The 19,233-nt window shown below is 45.8% G+C and overlaps 1 protein-coding gene across 1 annotated transcript in view; it reads right to left on the bottom strand.

Annotated features, from left to right (window-relative positions):
• LOC138296482 (uncharacterized) overlaps positions 1-19,233 on the bottom strand; it is a 1,064,486-nt gene that overhangs the window by 291,214 nt on the left and 754,039 nt on the right. Inside the window, exons 70-72 of the mRNA XM_069235627.1 lie at positions 18,101-18,240; positions 14,133-14,264; positions 9,031-9,217 (exon numbers count right to left, since the gene is read on the bottom strand). Coding sequence (XP_069091728.1) covers positions 9,031-9,217; positions 14,133-14,264; positions 18,101-18,240 — 459 coding nt within the window. The remainder of the gene's footprint in view (positions 1-9,030; positions 9,218-14,132; positions 14,265-18,100; positions 18,241-19,233) is intronic.

Genomic DNA, 19,233 nt, shown 5'->3' on the forward strand with positions numbered 1-19,233 from the left:
TATTTGCACATTTTTCCCCCTCAACATTGGTGCCACATTGCTTCACACTTTGGAAAAAACTCGCATAAAAAATCTGTGCATTTTAAACATAACATAAAATGCAGGCTGAAAAGAAGAACCACTGAAAGAGTTGCAGCTTTGCAGTAGGTCATACTCATATACAGCAGGTCTTAGGCACATAGATCATGAATCACCAAGTAATTACTGCAGATGATTCTTCATGCTGGCTTCCAACCTTGTCTATGTGTCTTTATTGTTCAACATTTTTGGTGCATTTCCATAAAAAAGGTGCTCCATTGTGGACCTCTTTCTATGCTTATGAAGGTCAAGGTGAAAGTATTCCTCCCCCCTTAGGTCTTTACTTCCTCCAGGCTCAATTTGACAAGCAGGTATTTTGGGTGTCCTTAGGTAGTCAGCCATATATGATACAAGTCGTCTTGTAAGTGCTTTGTGTTTCTAGAGAGGGCTAGTTCAGTGATACAAAGATGTGGCTAATTGTTCTAGATCTGGAGAAAAGAGATGTTCTCGAACCTGAGCTTTAGTTTCATATTTTTTAACCAGATCTTTATTTCCAATATGTTTGTGGTTACGGTTGGTGGAGTGCTTGGGCAGTCAATTTTCAGGTGTAACTGAGTGTCACATCTTTGTAATGGCAAAATGAGACCCTATGGCGGTCATTACAACCCTGGCGGACGGTGTTAAAGCGGCGGTAAGACCGCCATGGTCATCCGCCGCTTCTCCGTTCCGCCCGCCAGGGCGGAGACGACCGCTGGGCTGGAGACCTGGGTCTCCAGCCCGGCGGCCGTCACAATACCGCTGCCGGTATTTTGACCCGGCTTACCGCCGTGGATTTCCAGCGGTAGGAACCACCATGAAATCCATGGTGGTAAGCACTATCAGTGCCAGGGAATTCCTTCCCTGGCACTGATAGGGGTCTCCCCCACCCCAACCCTGACTCCCTCCCCTTCACCCCCCACCACCCCTGCCACCCCCCAAAGGTGGCAGGGCCCCCCTCCCCACCCCGACATTACCATACACATACACACCCGACACGCACGCACCACCAACACACATACACGCACACACACCGACATACATGCCACCATCCACACACACAGTCAGACACGTACACCCACATTCAAGCATTCACGCACACATCCATACAGACATTCCTACAGAAATATACGCACTCATTCCCAAAACACGCAACACCCCTGCAAGCATACACGCACTCACACACCCCCCTACATACAGAGACGCACACCCCCATGCATCCACACAATACCCCCCCACCCCCCTCCCCTAACGGACGATTGACTTACCTGTTCCGTCGATCTGCAGGGAGGGGATGGGAGCCATGGGGGCAGCTCTGTCCACACCACACCGCCAACAGAACACCGACAGGACGTGATTAGCTGGACAGTGTTCTGTTGGCGTGGCGGTGGAGGTGGAGCAACCTCCACTTCCCCGCCGCCCACAAGTATGGCTGTTGGCGGCTCTCTATCGGAAAAACGACAGAGGGCAGCCAACGGTCATAATACGCCGAGCGGCAAACCGCCACTACTGACGGTCTTCCGCACAGCGGACCCTCGGCGGTCGTGTTATAAGACCACTGAGGTTGTAATGACCCCCTATGTTTTTGAAAGTGTTCAACCAGGAGTTCAACATTAATTTTGGTATGGTTGGAAGACAAGGAACTAAATTGTGGGGCTAAATTGTGAGGCTAAATTGTGAAGCTGAGTTGTTAAATTTCATCTGCTGAAACTTGTTAATGAGGTAGGACTCGAACCAGTTAGGTGAGAAAAATGTCTCAGGAACCTATATGCTCTTAAAGAAAAAAAATGGTGAGGCTATCATAATAAATAATATAAAAATATGTCAAGTAGTACTAGGAGACGTGTCCCGCTGACACGGCCCCCCAGCTGCTGCAGCTTTCAGACACTCCCCCCGAATAACAGAGCATCTTGCTATGCCTCACGGCTCAATGGCCCTGACAAAGAGATGCCCCGTGAGTAACTTGATGCGGCACCCAATAGCTCGAAGCTGAAAGGAGATGGATGGGTTCTAGATTTAACCCCGCGATCGCAGGCAGAGGCGGTCTGGTGGAGAGGCTGTGGGCCGCTGGAGCTGCTGCTGACTGGGTGCTGGGGATGCTGAGGTGCATGCCTATTATCACTGAGGTGGTAACAGCCCTCTGGGGCTGGGGAGAGCAGTTTCCAGTTTCTGCGTGGGGCCACCACGAGCCCTGGTGAGTGTGAGCACCTGACAAGGGGCGGGCTGCCTGGTCTATCAGTCAACAGCCTGGAGGGCCTTGACGTGGGCCCTGGACTGACCTCGTACCGGCTGGGCCTTCTAATGTGCTGTAATTCTTGAAAATCCTGGGATTAGGCTTGGAGAGCCCAATCAATCAATCAATCAGTAGGTCTTGTAAAGCGTGGCTTGTCACCCAGTGGGGTCTCCAGGTGCTGATGGGGTCTGTGAGCCTCAGTCACCAGGTGATGGCAGTCGAGGAGCCAGGTCTTGAGCTGCTTTCTCAAGTCCTTGATAGAGGGGGAGGTGCGCAGGTGGAGGTCATTCCAGGACCTGGCGACGAGGTAGGAGAATGTGCACCCTCCATAGTGGTTGCGGCGGATGCTGGGGAAGTGGGCCAGGGCGAGGGTGAAGGGATTGGAGCTCTCTGGTTGCTTGGTGGAAAGTCAGACCGTTGTTTATGTAGGCAGGCCAGCTTTGTGGAGGCATTTGCAGGTGTGTGAGGAGCCTGAAGAGGCTTCTTTCCCAGACGGGGAGCCACGAGGTGAGGGCCGGTGCTGGTTCTTCTAGGAAGCTGAGGATGAGTCTTATTGCCGAGTTCTGGATGGTCTGGAGTCGGTTCAGGAGCTGTGGTGGTTCCGGTGTAGTGTGTGTTGCCATAGCTGAGACGGCTGGAGATGACGGCCTGGGTGACTGTCTTTCTGGTTGAGGTAGGGATCCATTGGAAGACCTTTCGGAGCATGTGGAGAGTGAGGAAACTGGCAGATCAGACTGCGTTAATCTGCTGCTTCGTGCTTAATTGGGTGTCCAGGATAATTCCGAGGTTGTGTGCATGGCTGGTCAGGGTTGGTGAGAGGCTGAGTGCTGAGGGCCACCAGGCGTAGTTCCAGGGCGAGGGTTTACTCCTGAAGTGAGGACCTCTGTTTTGACTGAGTTGAGCTTGAGGCAGTTGGTCTTCAACCAGTCGTTCATCGTGTTTTGGAAGTTGGCCTTTGTGGCAACGACTTCATTTGTGATGGACAGGACAAGCTGAGTGTCGTTGGCGTAGAAGATGATGTTGAGTCTGTGGGAGAGAGCGATGTCTGCTAGTGGTGTCATGTAGGTGTTGAAGAGGATGGGGCTGAGGGAGGAGCTCTGAGGGACGCCACAGATGATGTCTTTGGGTGCGGAAGCAAAGGGTGGTAGGTAGATTCTTTGTGTTTGGCCAGAGAGGAAAGAGGCGATCCAGTTAAGTGCGTAACCTTGGATGCCGATGTGGTGAAGTTTGGCGGTGTGAGTCTGGTGGGAGATGGTGTCAAAGGCTGCCAATAGGTCAAGGAGAATCAGGGCAGCTGTTCCTCCTAGGTTGAGGAAGCGTCTAATGGCATATGTTGCTGCGATCAGGGCAGTCTTGGTGCTGTGATTCAGTTGGAAGCTGGAGTGAGAAGGATCAAGCAAGTTGTTTTCTTTGAGGTAGTCTGTAATCTGATGGTTGATGGCTTTTTCCATGACTTTGGCGGGAAGGGAGAAGCAAGATGAGGCGGTAGTTTTTGGGATCATTGGGGTTTGCTGAGGATTTTCTTCAGGAGGGGCTTTATTTCGGTGTACTTCCAGGTGTCAGAGACGGTGGCTATGGTGATAGGTGTTGAGGATGTCTATGAGGGAGCTTCCATTTACTTCTCTTCCTATGTTGTAGATGTGATGTGGGCATGGGTTCATGAGGGATCTGGAGTGCATGGTGATCATGATGGAGATGGTGTCTTCAGTAGAGATCAGCTTCTAGTCAGTGATCCGGTGGGGGTAGGAGGTGTTGAGGTTGGTGGGTTGGGGGTTGAAGTTGCTGTAGATGTCGGAGGTCTTGTGGTGAAAGTAGTCTGCAAGAGTGTCACAAAAGGCTTGGGAGTGGCAGATCGTGATCTCTTTGGTGGATGGGCAGGAGAATTCTCTGACCATGCTGAAAAGTTCCTTGGTATGGTTGGTGCTTGTTTCGATGTGGGAGGTGAGGGTTTTTTTCTTGGTCCCTTGAGACAGTGGTGGTAGCTGTTGAGGGTGGATCTGAAGGAGTTGAGGTTGTCAGGGGTCTTGTTGGAGCGCCAATGTCTTTCAAGTTTCTTGCAGTGGCGTTCGAGGGTCAGAACCTCTGGTGTGAACCACCTGGCCTGCTGGTGAGTTTGCTGGTGGTGCTGTTTTTCAGGGGGGCAATGCTGTCGGTGGCTGAGGATATCCAGTTAGTGAAGTTGTGTATGCTGTTTTCGAGGGTATCTGAAGGGATGGGGATAGGTTCTTTGAGGGCGGTGATCCAGATGGGTTCCATGACCTTGCTCCAGTTATGGCGAGGGTGATGAGGGAGTAATGCCTGGGCTTCTGGTTGGCTGTCATTTGTGAAATGGAAGATGCAGTGGTCTGTCCAAGTCAACTCGATTGTGTGGGAGAATTTAGTTGGTGGAGAAAATGGGGTCAGTGTGTGTCCTGCACTGTATATGTGTGTGTGTGTGTGGGGGGGGGGGGGGTGGTGACCAGTTGTGAGAGGCTGATGATGCTCACATTTTCTAGAAGCTTTGTGGAACTACTTCATTAAGGTCATCAAGGTGTAAGTTTGGGTCTCCAAGGAAGATGTAGCGGTTGGAGTCGATTTCCAGGAGGGCGCTGAAGTCCTGGATGGAGTTGCAGAAATCATGGCAGGGGCCTAGGGTCTCTAGGGGGGGGATGAACTCTGGGATTGAGTTGCAGAACCCGTGGCGGAGGCCTGGGGTCTGTAGGCCAGGGTTCCTCTGATGGTGGTTTTGGCTTCAGATATCATCTGGAGGTTGAGGTGTTCCATGGTTGGTATAGCTTTGTCATCCGAGAAGGTAAAGATGAGGGAGTCCCTGTGGATGACAGTGATGCCTCCACCATGCCTGTTGGGCGGATCATCTTGTATCCAGGAGATGTTGTGGTGGAATTTTCGGGTGCTGACGATGAGTTGAACCAAGTTTAAGTGATGAACATTACGTTGAGACGAGGATCGGTATTGTCTCCCAGATTTCCATTGCATGCCTGCAGAGGGATCAAACATTGATTAGCGCTGTGGTCGCTGGCCAGGTGTATGCTGGGTGGTGTTCGTGGAGGTTCTTACGTTGCAGGAGAAGTGGCAGTGGTAGCAGGTGAAGGGTCCTTCTGTGGAACGTGGTGAGGAGGTACAGCAGTTGGGGTCACTGGTCTGGGGTTCGAGGTCTCGAAGCTCATTGGAGGAGTATTCAGTGGAAAACTCTGAATCCAGGGGTCCTGGTGCTGGGTGAGGTCCAGGTGCGGATGGGCACAGATGGGCTTGCCTTTGCCATTAAGTAGGTCCTAGGGTGGGCGGGGCACTTGGGCATTAGGTGAGGAGCCGGAAGGAGGGATGCAAGAAACTATAGCGAGGGGGCGGCAGGACTAAGCTGACGCTCAGTAGGAAAGGCCAGGCACCAAGGCAAGAAGAGGTCGGCAAGGCAGGCAAGACCAGGTGGGGAGAGGCAGTAGCAGGCTGGAAGGCTGAACATGCAACCGTAGGGCAGATGTCTGAGTAGTGCGCAGGGGGGAGCTCCGTCAGGACCTGCTCAATGGGGTTGCATAGCGACCGCCATTAAGTAGGTCCTGGGGTGGGAGGAGAGCAGGGAGGGCAGGCAGGATGCAAGCAGCGAGAAGGAGGAAGGTGGGAAACTACGGCAAGGGGTGGCAGGGCCAAGTTGATGCTCAGTAGGAAAGGCCAGGCAAGATCAGGCACCCAGGCAAGGCTAGGCAAGGCCAAGCGGGGAATGGCAGCAGCAGGCTGGAAGTTCGAACACGCAGCCGCAGAGCAGAAGCCCGAGGAGTGCACAGAGGGGGGCTTTCCAAATCCCTCAAAAATATCATATGAGTTGAAAAACCTGTAGGGTTGTGCTCGGACTCCACTGTGGCACTAAATCTGTGCTGATCTACTGTCAATATCTGGGTTGTGTCAGGTTCAGATTAAGGGATTCCCGGACCACAGGCATGGGTCTCTGGCCTTGATTCACTTCTGGGAACTGTCTTGTGTGCAGTCAGACTGGGGACTCGCTGAGTGTTCCACTTGAGGTGGAATCTAGGGCCATATAGGACATGGGCATTCCAAGATTCCTGGTCACTGAAGGCTTTGCTTTGGTGAGAGGGTCCATGGGACTGTGGGGTAGCAGAACACTGAAGAAAAGTTACAATATTTTGTAGCATGACCATAGCAAAAGTGTGCCATTTGGCTGATAGGTCCCTCGGGTGTAAGTTGTTAGATGTTCTCCAGTAGTTGGTCGGTGTAACCGTAGTAATCTCTTTCCTGTGTGCTGTGATTTTTTCATCACATCCAGACTGATCAAGTTAGCATGTTGAATTGGAAGATTATTGGTCTAGAAAGTTTAAAAGCTCTCAAGGACATTTTCAAACATTTTTATTGTCCTTAAGTAATATGTGAGGGGTCTATGTCCATTTCTACTGCTCTCAGAGTTTTCCTTTGCAAGGTTGGTGAGAGTATTAAAGGGAAGTTTTCCTTGCTCCTTTTACTTTGGTAAGAACAGGTAAGATCGTGTGCACTTCAAACTACAACTGTAATCCTGGGTAAGTAGGTCAAGACCAGTGATGGCATTTTGAGTGCTCTTTAAAGAGGCATTCTTGTTATTAAAATGAGGGTTATTGTTTTGGAGGTCTCTTCTCTTTATCAGAGATTTTCTGGGTGTATTGCCATGTGTAGGAGTGCACTGAACAAGAAAAAGGAGGTGCTCATTGTCGTACCAACCTACTGACAGAGAGTCTGGAGATTGTAAAATCATTTGCTTGGCAATGATAAGGTCAATAGTGGATCTTTTACTGTGTTTAAGACTTCTAGCTTTAGAAAAGACTGTTTTCCTCAGGAAAGTCTTTCACTTGACTTGTGGTCTTCTGTTTGTCCTTGTGCCAGTGAATGTTGAAGTCACTGATAATTAGGTTATCATGAGTTAAACGGGATTGGTTGGGTATAAATTGGTAAAATAATAAAGAAATCAGCATTATTAAATGGAGTGTGGTAGATGATGCTTATTCTGATATTTTTATCCTCAATGGTGGAGAGGCATTCAAATGTGCCAAAAGGTTGAACTTTCATGATGCTGCAATTGAGGTGCTCTTTAAGTGAGTGTGACTCTCATCCTATCTTTGCAGGTTTGCCTTTATGTAGAGTAGAATACTGAATCCATTTGAAAGCAGAATATCAATTATAGGCTGGGGTGCAGTGTTGAGCCGAATCTTGGTGAGAGTGGGAAAGGTAAGGTGTGTTTAATAACACTGAGAGGGCTCTTTGTTGGAGATTACAGATCTGCATTTTTAGCTTATTTAGTGTGTATTTAAAAGATTATTGGACATGTTGATAGTCAATATTGCAGAGACAGACTGATCTTAGGTTGACCTGGGGCCATCCGGCCCTTTGTATTCACTGGATATGAAGGTGCACTTCAGGGATACTTATAATGTTAAAGGTATTCACTCAGGCAGGAGGGAAACGTTGTCAGGTTGTTTTGGAAGGTGTCAATTTGTTGTCTAGGAAGAAAGATTTGAGGTGGGGGGCTCACTCCCAATGATGTATGTATATTACATTGATGTCACTAATAGTTCTACCCAGGGGTGGAACACAGGTATTTTTGTGAAGAACAGCTGGGATATGCCCAGGTGACTGATCGCAGAGACAGCTGTAAGCTGGTTATTTTGTTTGGTAAAATGTCAATGTCAGATTTCAGAAATGTTCCCATTGTTAGGATCACGTTAATGTTATTCTTATGAGAGATGGGGTAAGTATTTTGGAGAGGAATGTGACCTTGTGTGAATTTGCTTGCTTATCTGTGAGTTCTTTATTGTCTGTATCTGAGGCATCTGGGGATAGTTTTGGAGATAGTTGTGTTACAAGGTGTAACCTCTATAGGTAGGGTATGTGGTCTTTTAGCTTTATCCTGGTTGTTTATGGGAGAGTGAGTAGTGTTATTCAGAGAAGGGGGGACACTTGGGTCAGTGGGAGATTTATGGAGACCTGGTGTATAAGTTAAGAGGTTAAAATTGAAAGAAACCGAAGTACTGGGAATGACAGGAGATGTCCCACAGGTGTTTAGGGGGAGGGTCATTCAGTGAATAGACAAGATTCTCTGTTCAATTCAAGCTCCACAGGGAGCAGAAAATTATTGTGAATACATACGCATTTGTCTATGTGTGTGTATACAGTGGTGTAACATTAGCCTCTGCATCCTCTGCGGTGCAGGGGGGTGGGGGGCGAGGGTGGTCGAGCTCCAGGGGGCTCCCTCTAGCACTGTGCACAGCAGCAGGCCCTTGACCTGAGAGCTCCTGACTGGGTCCTGAAAGTGGGGGGGCCCCCTCCATAAACTGTACAGGGGAGCCTCCTCAAGTTTTGTTATGCCACTGTGTCTGTGTGTGTGTGTGTGTGTATACATGGAATTTCTCTCCATACGCTATGTGTTTTTTATGGTGAAAAAGTGACCAAATGTTGTGTTCTGCCATCCACAGTATTTGTAAAAAATGAAAGGTCAGGCTTTGTGCCTCCAAACCTAATATTGTGGTATCTGAGTGTCTCTGGCCATTTGGGTAAGACTTTGTGCTTGAGGCGTTTAGCTGTATCTTTTGTAAGTCATTCGGGTACGTTAGTTCAGCAATGCTATACACTGTAAATCTCTCTCACAATCTGGGATTCTGCATAACTCAAACCCTTTCAGACATGCAGTAAGAATATCTCATTTGACAATGTACTTGAAGACACTTTTGCCGCAGCCGTAGTTGCACAATGCGTTCATTTTCTCTTACCTCCATAATGCCCTTGGCAAAGGGTAGGTCAGAGACATTGATTCCATGCATATTTGCAGATTCCCTTCCCCCTCTTTCAGTGCCATTCAAAGACATTTGGTTTCCAGGGCTTCCCACCCAGGGAATCTGATTGCATTCCTGGAGCATGCTGCTATGTATCTGGGAAATGGTTTCTGCGACGTGATCTCTGTACCAGACATGAAAAAAGAATAAAACAACTTGTCAAACATTCTACACTTAATAATATGGCAAAGTTCTACAATTACTATACCAAAATGAAAATACTGGCTATTCTGCTCGTCACTATCAACAGGGAAATAAGCTGATGGCAAATGACAAATACAAGTAGTTGAAAGGCTACAGTATGTGACCAGCAGTGATAACAAACCCAGTTTTTCTCCTTTACTGTCCAACTGACAATACGAACAATAGATAATATAGTGATATCTCCCAAAATACATTTATTACTAGCCCCCAAACAAATGCACTGCATTTTCCTTTGGGGGAATGGATCATTATTCAGGCTAAATCATTCCAAAATAGGTAAAACAATAACATCAGAATACCTTTTCCTCACTGGTTGCACTAGTGACCTCTGAGTCTGAGTAGAATGTCTACTTTTCATCAGTGTGACGGACCTAGTGAAAGCTGTTGTGCTAGGGTAGGCTAGAGCTTTGTAGTTCCCTACTGTAGGAAAGTGCCCCTTTTTGATATGATCACTCCCACTTTTTGCCTGGTATTTGATGCAATTTTGATCGAAAGTGCACTGGCTTCCTGCTAACTAGGTCCCTGGTGCCAGATCTCTCCCTAAAACTGTACAATAGTTCCCCAATTGGCAATACCTTTTGCCCCCCTATAAGTCCCTAGAGGACGGTAACCCTGGTACCTAGGGCATGGGTATCACACACAGACTGCCATTGCAGGCTGCATGTTTCGGTGAAACTAGAATTGAAAACACAACATGGCACACTGTCTGTGCACCATGTCCCCGAACACAGTGTGCAATATATGTAAGCCTCCCCTACCACAGGCCTTACAGCCCTAAGGCAGGGTGTAAAGTATTACATGTGAGGACATACCCACGTGAGCCGATACGTCACTGCTATGACTTTGTTGATTCTTAGACATGGTGAGTGAGCAGGAAAGCCATTTTAAGTACATGTGCTGGACACTGGTCAATATGAGTTCCCCAGCTACATGATAGCTTCACTGAAAATAGGGATGTTTGGTATCAAACATCTCAAATTGACAAACCCTCACTGATGCCAGTGATGGATTTATTAATGCATGCACCCAGAGGAAAACCTATCATCTACCTTTGTGCGGGCTGACCAGTTTTAGCCCACCTGCCACCACCAGACAAGCGTCTGAACCCCAAGGGTGAGAGCCTTTGCTCTTGGGCAGTCGTAAACAAAACCTGCTCTGGGAGGTGATTACACTCCCCACCCAACTGGATGACCTGCAAACCTGCAAACCTGCATCCCAAGGCAGGGGGGTTCAAAGAAGTCCACCACCCTTGGTATGCAGATCTGACTTTAATCACAGGAGAGTCACATATCTGGGTTAAATCTATTGTTCTTTTGCTCACCATGCTACCCACGTTTGGATCTAGCCATATGCAAATCAGTCTTGACCTTGCTGCCCATGGGAACGGTCCAAACCAAACTGCCAGGGCAGGTCCTCCCTGGGCCAAAAACAAGCCTCCTGTGACCAGATTCAGGGTATCACCCCTCATCAGCCAGGCTAGGTTGAATCCAATGGCACAGTGAGCAAGGGACCCACGTCTGGGAATATCCTGGCCACTTAGGGGCAGGATGCTTGTTTTTAATCCTGGGAGGGAGTGGCCTGGCAGTTCGGGCTGGGTTATTCCCATGGGGAGCAGGGTCAAGACTGATTTGCATGTGGGTGGGTCCAAACTGGGGTGGCACGGTGAGCAAAAGAACAATGGATTTAACCTAGATCTGTGACTGGCGGTGAGTGTTTGAAAGGTTTCAGCATTCCAGCCATCATCCTTTTGTGTTGCTGAAGTCACCGTAAGTGGCCAGGGTATGCCATGACGTGGGTCTCTTGCTCACAGTGCCACCCACTGGATTCAAGCTAGCCTGATTGATAAGGGGTGATACCTTGAAGCCGGTGCCAGGATGCTTGCTTACGGTCCCTGGAGGGCCTGGCAGTTTGGGCTGGACTGTTCCCGTGGAGAGCAGGGCCAAGGCTGATTTGCACACGACTGGGTCCAAACTGGAGTGGCGTGGTGAGTAAAAGAATGAATGATTTAACCCAGATCTCTGACTGTGAGTGAGTGTTTGAAAAGTTTCAGCACTCCGTCCATCATCCTTTTGAGTTGCTAAAGTTGCTGTATGTTGCCAGGGTATACCCAGACGTGGATCCCTTGCTCACTGTGCCACTGGATTCAAGCTAGCCTGGCTTATGAGGGGTGATACCCCAATACCGGTCCCAGGATGCTTGTTTCCAGTCCAGGGAGGACCCGGCCTGGCAGTTCAGGCAGGACTGTTACCATGGGGAGCAGGGTCAAGACTGATTTGCATATGGCTGGGCCCAAACTGGGGTGGCATGGTGAGCCATTGCAGGCTGCGTGTTTCGGTGCAGCTAAAAGTGAAAACACAACATGACACACCACCTGGGCACCATGTCCCCGAGCACTGCGTGCAATATTTGTAAGTCACTCCTATCGCAGGCCTAACAACCCTAAGGAAGGGTGTAAAATAATACATGTGAGGAGATATCAGCGGGAGCCAATATGTCACTGCTAAGACTTTGTCAATTCTTAAACATGATGAGTGAGCAGGAAAGCCATTTTAAGTACATGTGCTGGACACTGGTCAATACATGTTCCCAAGCTACATGGCGGCTTCAATAAAAATAGGCATATTTGGTATCAAACATCTCATATTGACAAACCCTCACTGATGCCAGTGATGGACTTATTAATGGATGCACCCAGAGGGCATTTTGACGTGCCCCCTGAAAACCTATCATCTATCCTTGTGAGAGCTGACCAGTTTTAGCCTGCCTGCCACCACCAGACACGAGTCTGAACCCCCCAAGGGTGAGAGCCTTTGCTCTTGGGCGGCCATTAACAAAGCCTGCTCTAGGAGAGGTGATTATACACCCCACCCAACCCAATGACCTGCAAACCTGCATTCCAAGGCAGATGGCTTCAAAGAAGCCCATGCCACTTGGATGCAGACCTGTACAGGCAGGAAACTGAATATTCAGGGAGGTGTGTCCACCCCTCAGGTCAATACCACCCCTAAGGTAAGCTGCCTGACGTAGACACAAGTTCCAGAAATCTGCCATCTTGGTGGTGGCAGATTTAGGAACTCTGGGACAGGGTTATGCCCACCTCCCACAGGAAGTGGTCATACAGGGGGTGTAGTGACCCCAGGGGTAAGTAGCCCATTGGCTACTACTCTACACTCCGCGAAAAGCCCCTAAATGCAGTATTTAGGGGAGCCCCTGGCACCAGGAAATCAGATTCCTGCAGACCTACAAAGGACACTTGAGATCCGCAAAAGCAAAGACTGAGGAAGAAGCACCTGACTTGGCCCCAGTCCTGCAGGCCTGTTTGCTGGTCCCACCAATTTACCCTTAAGTTGACTCATCCTGCAAGTCTAGGAGGCCTGCCTGAAGACCCAGAAACTCTAGTGGAGTAGCAGAGCTGCTTCTCTGCATCTTGCAGGCACCCAGGATCAACTGCAAGGACTCCAGACTGCCTAAAACACAATACCTGCAAGCACTACTGCACCCGTGCCATACAGTCTGAGTTGAAGCGACCCAATAGTGCCAGCGTGGGTCCCCAGCCCTCCAGAGAGAAAGCTTACCTTGGACCTGTCCACTGTGGACTCACCACCGCCGCCTGCAGCCTCTACACACAGGCCCCATCAACCGCAAGTGATCCAGTGGAGAAAGCCCAGTGCCTCAAAACACCTCTGTACCCGTTGCCCCTGGCCCGAGAAGAAGAGGACCCTAAGATTCAACACTTCACCGGACAGCTCAAGAGTGGAACTTCCTTGCTGGTTCTTCCCAACTGGTTCCCCAGTCCTCATCTGCAGCATCTCTTTGCCTGGTCTGAACCCTATAGACTAACCATGGACACCTGACGCTGGGCTACACCTCTGCACCCAGCTGCCCCAGTGCTGCCCGGTGTGAGCTGTTGGTGGGGTCCTGACCCTTGCTCAATACTCACCTTAAGTCCAGGAGATTGGTCCCGTAAGTCACTGTACTATACCTGAATGCAAAACTTGTTTTTCTCGCCGTAGGATAACAGTGCAGCTTTTCAAAAATTGCACTGTGTCAACTTTTCAAAACTGTAAAGATTTTTCGTGCAAAATGTGCTTTCCTAATCGTATTGATTCTGGTGCCAAAAGATATATAAAGATACTCGAAAATTGGTGTGGATCTCCTTCTGGAGTTGTGTGTCTTGTTTACTGACTGTGTGAAATTGCAGATGTCTCAAACTCCTTTCTGATAAGCCTAAGGCTGCTGGAGAACACTACCCTCTAAAAAAGCATCATGACATTTGCTAGAGCAGGTCCCTGAACTCTTTGCACAATATATCACATTTTAATATATCATATAAAGAGCCGGCTTCCTACACCTACCGACAAGCAGAATACAGAAACAGCACAAAATAACATGCATCACTTGCTAATTGAATTCCCAGCTGACTGCTGGCTCGCTGAAGACTTTTTGTAAAATGCAAAATTATCAAATGGCTAATGTCATAATAACCCGCAGGTAAGCAGAATGTAATCAAGGAGAAAATTTTGCTAAATACACCGTCAAATTATGAATTAATTAAATAATCGTCCTATTAGCGTTAATTTGCTTATAGAAGGGGCAGGCATAATGTTTTGAATATTAACACTGTTCAAAAAATAGAATAATAAAATACAGCCAGAATAAAAATATTACTTCACAGACTAATGTTCTAGCAAACCGATTCACGCATAAGTGCAGATAATGTAGAAGTGAATATGCAAACACATGCACACACATCCTTTGGCCACGCACACACTGATGTATCTATGATTCTGACCGAGAATTACCAAAGAACAAAAGTCAAGTTTACTTTACAGTACCTTGTTTCTCTAGTGTGCAATTCCAAAACCCGATGTTTGGCAATGTAATGACTGGCTTCACTGTGAATCGTGGTTTTTGACCAGTTGTCAATCCAGATCACTTGGCAGCCACAAAGGAACCCTGGATATTGCCTATAACAGTAACAATAGGGTCAGTATCCATCCGTAATGCCATCCGATACAGTCAATTAAAAGTCATTGGTAGATGCTGCATAGCTTCCTGATTATGCTGGACCCAAGAATCAGTATACTCTGGTTCTGACTCTAGACCCCTTATGAGCACACTGCCCTCTTCCTTTAGTTTGTCGCTAATCCTGTTTAGGCATGTTAGAAGTAACACCGTTAGTCAAAGAAACTGAAGCTTGATGTCTACTGTAGACATCTATCGGAAGGAGGTATGACACACTCCTATACTCCAATATCAGAAGAGACAACTTGTCCTGACTAATGCTCCTGACCCAGTTTGATCACATCGTAAAAGCAGAAACATGTCACCAGTCAGACATGAAGGTCCGTTTCTAGGCCCTCAATATTTTTAATATTGTGGTAAGGAGGCACAATTTTAATTCAAATAGTCTACTGCTTTGATGATAAGGACTATAGGCAAACTGAGGAATGTAATGAATTACCACACAACAGGATGTTCCCCTGTGCTTGATGAGCGAACCACTCAAAGAACCAAAGTCACATATGTGGCTCGGGGTTTTAAGTCTTTTGTTACGTTATGGACAGAGGGGAGACTATTTTGAGATCACACTAAAACTCAAAATGTTACCATTCTTTTATGCATGTTCATTTCAGGCAGGCAGGGAGTGTGGCAGGCTTGTTATTTCTTCTCATTCTCCCTTGAGTAAATAGGCCATTTTTGGAATATGCATGTTTTCAGCTCTAGCTTTTGCGGAGGACTGTGGTAGTGACCTCATCCTCATAGCAGCAATCAGTGTCACAGCTTTTACTAATTATAATTGTGAGTATAAGCTTTTACTTAGTGTTTTGGGTAAAGATCACCCACAGTTTCTTAGATACTCAGTGAGGTATTCATTCCAATTAGAGTAAATGTTTTGGCTAAAAGGAGCTAAATGTGGAAGTGGCACTTTGTGCAAAGTGAAAACACTAGGGGCCAAAGCACACAAAGTGAGCCCTGGGAACGCTAAGTAAAGACACAGTCTCTGCGACATTTTTGATGTGACGTTGTTGAATTGCTGGAGTAGTGCTTTTTTACCACATTAGACCGTGGTAAGTGGTTGCTCATGAAAGGAGCTTAAAGTGCATATTCTGCTTTAGGTGGGAAATGTAGCAGCGGTTGTTACCACACCTAAAGTAAACAACCAAACATAACACAATAACATGCAAAAGCAACACAATGCAATTAAGACATAACTGGGCAAATTCTAAAAGTCAAAACAGAATGAAACATAACGGCAGTACACCTTAAACAAAATCACATTGCAATAGAAGAGCACAAAATCACAACTGCAAACAAAACAAGCATTTTCAATGCAACGAGTTGGAGCTATTAGCGTTGTAAAGAAAAAGAAACGCAGCGCAATCGGACTATGTAAAATGCAGCGCAATCGTGCTGCGTGGAAAATAAACAGATAAAGTAGGCCGGATCCCAGGCTGAAAACATCGATCCTCGTATGTTTTTAGCAGTTTACCAGTGCTGTGTAGGTGAGCTAAACACCGGAAAAGGCATGACGCATGCATGTCCTTCAAAAATGAAAGCAAGCGGATTTTAAAAGGCAAGACCACGAACCAATGTAAGTGACTGACGTGACATGGGCGTAGTTTGAAGCTCAAAGTGAGATTACAGAATGGATGGAGCGCTTTGCGCTCGCCCATAAAAACCAGAATAAATCACCACCACTACAAAAATGCACACAGAAAACGTGCACAAACGTTCTTGTCACACATTACCACATCCACAATTCTGTTTTCACTATATGGTGATAAAAGGTGCTTGGAGAAAGCACAACCTTAATTTACCACCAATGACAGCAAATAGTGGCAGTCAAAAAAGTTTTGTTATCTGACCATAAAGCTCCTAATCGGTTTAGTGTTTATATAATGATAACAACTATTAACTTCTCTGAACTTAAGCAAACCTGCATTGTAAATCTATTATGTAGCAAACACCAGAGAACAGTTATCAGTTAATACAGTGCATATTACCAATTGTATAAAGTTTTAGCACATCTGGCCAATTTAAGACAAAAAACAAATGTTTATAATTTGATGGGATAAACTTTTGAACCAGGCCCGTCCAATCAACCCTTGCCTGTGTTAATTTTAAAGACAGCGCTTGCTTACTAACCGCGTTGAAGTTAAGGTAAGATGACAATCAGCTTGTTTAAAAACACCCAAGGAAATAAATAAGCTCTGCGGAATTGCTCTGCTCTATATATCCCAGGTCCTTCTGTTTAAATTAATGTCGTTTTTTTCTCTTCAATTCTTTTACTGGGAGAATGTTCCAAGTATTCTCTGCCTTTCCTCAGAAAATACACGCGTTCTTAATTCAGTACTGTCTCATCTTAATCCAGCACTCTAATATGTTGAAACGTTCTTGTAAGTGTAGAATGTATTTTCTATTCATACCACTTAGTAATTGAAGTTGGTTTTGCACATTTTTTTGTGTGGTGCTTGTATGATTCGACGGTTGCTCTAAAGTGCGTCTAGAGAAACCCGAAGCCTCCAGTTAACAACAACAGGTCTGTGGATTAACCATTGAATTTATGGTTCAGATATGGCCATTAACTTTTGATACCAGCCCCGTCACCCCTACCGGGAACCAGGTAAGAAGGTTCTTAAAGTGAACTGCCCTTGTCATTTATCACTAGTGCAAGGCATAGCAGAGAGACATAGCATCATGATGAAAAGCTGTTTTGGAAAACCTGCAGCTTTCCAGTTCGCCGTCATATAATTTACACATGTTCCAAAGACATCAACACCCAGCTGATGTGTTTCCTTTGAGCAGGGCTGCACCTGTGGCTTGGTTTTTCTTTGACAGGCATAAAAAAGAGCATTCGATGCAGACTCCTCTGTTGGCAGTAAATAAGGCAGTACTTGGTGCAAACACTGTGTATCAGTGTATCATGAAACAAGTATCCTGAAGGGGTAATGCGAGCAAGAATGTTTGTGCATATGTGTTGTGTTGTATTGTTGTGGTGCTGACTTTTTATGGTGTTGTGTTTGTGTGCTGCATTATTGCATTGTGTATTATTTTGTACTATGGTTGTTGTGTTGCATCCGCTTTTGGCTGTTTTGTTGTGGCCTGTTATGTTTTATTTGTGTTGTTATGTTCTGTTTTTTTTATTTTAAGGAGGTCAACAAACACTGATACATTTCCAGCAAAAAAATAGCATATTTCTTTAAAGCTCCAGTCACAAACAACCATTTAACACTATCTGAGGCGGTACAATAGAGTTGTTACAGCACTTCTACTATTTCAGCCATGAGTCAGCCCAGGCAGATACCCGTCTTAAATTATCAATAAATTATTCTACTTAACCTGACGTATTTGTAAAGTGGCACATTCACAATGACGCGTATCTTGCTGCTGAAATTACAGATGTTTATTGCTACTCAACTTAATGGTACTCATTTTCTCGACCTCGGGGAAAAAAGGCTGCGAAAACATGCTAAAATTCAAACCTGTGACCATGAGGTCAATCACAGATCCCTGCAATGGATGTTACTCCACAGAGGTACCAGACTCAGCTGTATTCCTTATAAAAGGTGTCAAAACCTGATCAGTTGATGATCCTGCTTCTCGCCAGACTCATAAACAGTCACTTAAATTATTTCATAAAGAACAGATTACCTTAACAATAGTGAGGAAAATTATTGAAGGATTTGATAAAACGATTTAAACACCTAACATGTCTTGGTAATAGATGATCATTTGTACTCAACAGATTTTATGCAAAAAGTCAGACAAACCATTCATGCCCATACGTTTTTAGACTTACTTAGCTGCTGTCTGCAGTAGCTCGTGGTGTGGAGGGAGGCAGAGAATGACATGCAGGTTAGACTTCACCTGGGACACAAGGTACTTGGCTGGATCATACGCGCGGTTTGGGTGCTTTCTCCGTGAAGCGGGGCCTAGCACCTGTAAAGATGAAAGTACTGTTTAACTACAGCTCGAATATTAATGTGACATGCAACCAATTCGGCTAAACTATGAGCCTGCTTCACAAATGTAACTTACACGTTTAAAGAAGTTTACACTTTTGAGTAAGTTTACTACTTTTCACTATTCACCAACTAACTTACACTTTTGTAGTAAGTCCAACATTGCACCTGGCCAACTACTGGTACTGCAACGCTCTCCCACAGAAAATAATCAAGGGAGGGACTCCAAATAAAACCCATTGAAAATGGCATTACATTAAATTATTTAAAATACTCAAAAATATAAATACATTTTTAAAGATTTCAAAATAACAGACATTTCCTAACTAAATATGTACTATTTTTATATTTGTAACATCATTTTATATTTATTTATATTTTAACTTCTATAAGTAATTTAATTTAACATCATTTTCCGTGAGAGGGTGTTGCAGCCCCAGTAGTTGTCCATGTGTAGTGTTGGACTTACTACAAAAGTGTAGTTATTACAGAAGTGTAGTAAATGAATACTGAAAAGTAGTAAACTTACTCAAAAGTATAAACGTATTCAAAAGTAAAGTTTGTGAATCAGGCCCTATGTTGGTAAATATTAATTACTGATTCTTACGTAGGAACCTCATAAAACACATTTGCTATTATTCGCACTTTTTTGCTTCTAGAGCTGAGATGCTTATGTCATTGAAACATTTAAGTGTTTTGGTGCACTGACGTCACCAGGATTTTGTTATATACATCTAATGAAACAAAGAGGAATTAGCCTATGGATCCAACAATCAGGGCTTCCTTTTAGGACAAGCAATAATTACACAAAAATGCAGAATTACTACACAATTTTATCATATCCACTTATTTTAAAGTATGCATATTGTGGATGTAGAATTACAGCATGTAGTAAGCATCCTTAGCTATAGTCCTGCAAAACATCACATACAGACGTAATATATAAACAACCTCTGTTTTTTCCTTTTAC

Source organism: Pleurodeles waltl, chromosome 5, assembly GCF_031143425.1.
Source record: "Pleurodeles waltl isolate 20211129_DDA chromosome 5, aPleWal1.hap1.20221129, whole genome shotgun sequence".
Classification (NCBI taxonomy): domain Eukaryota; kingdom Metazoa; phylum Chordata; class Amphibia; order Caudata; family Salamandridae; genus Pleurodeles; species Pleurodeles waltl.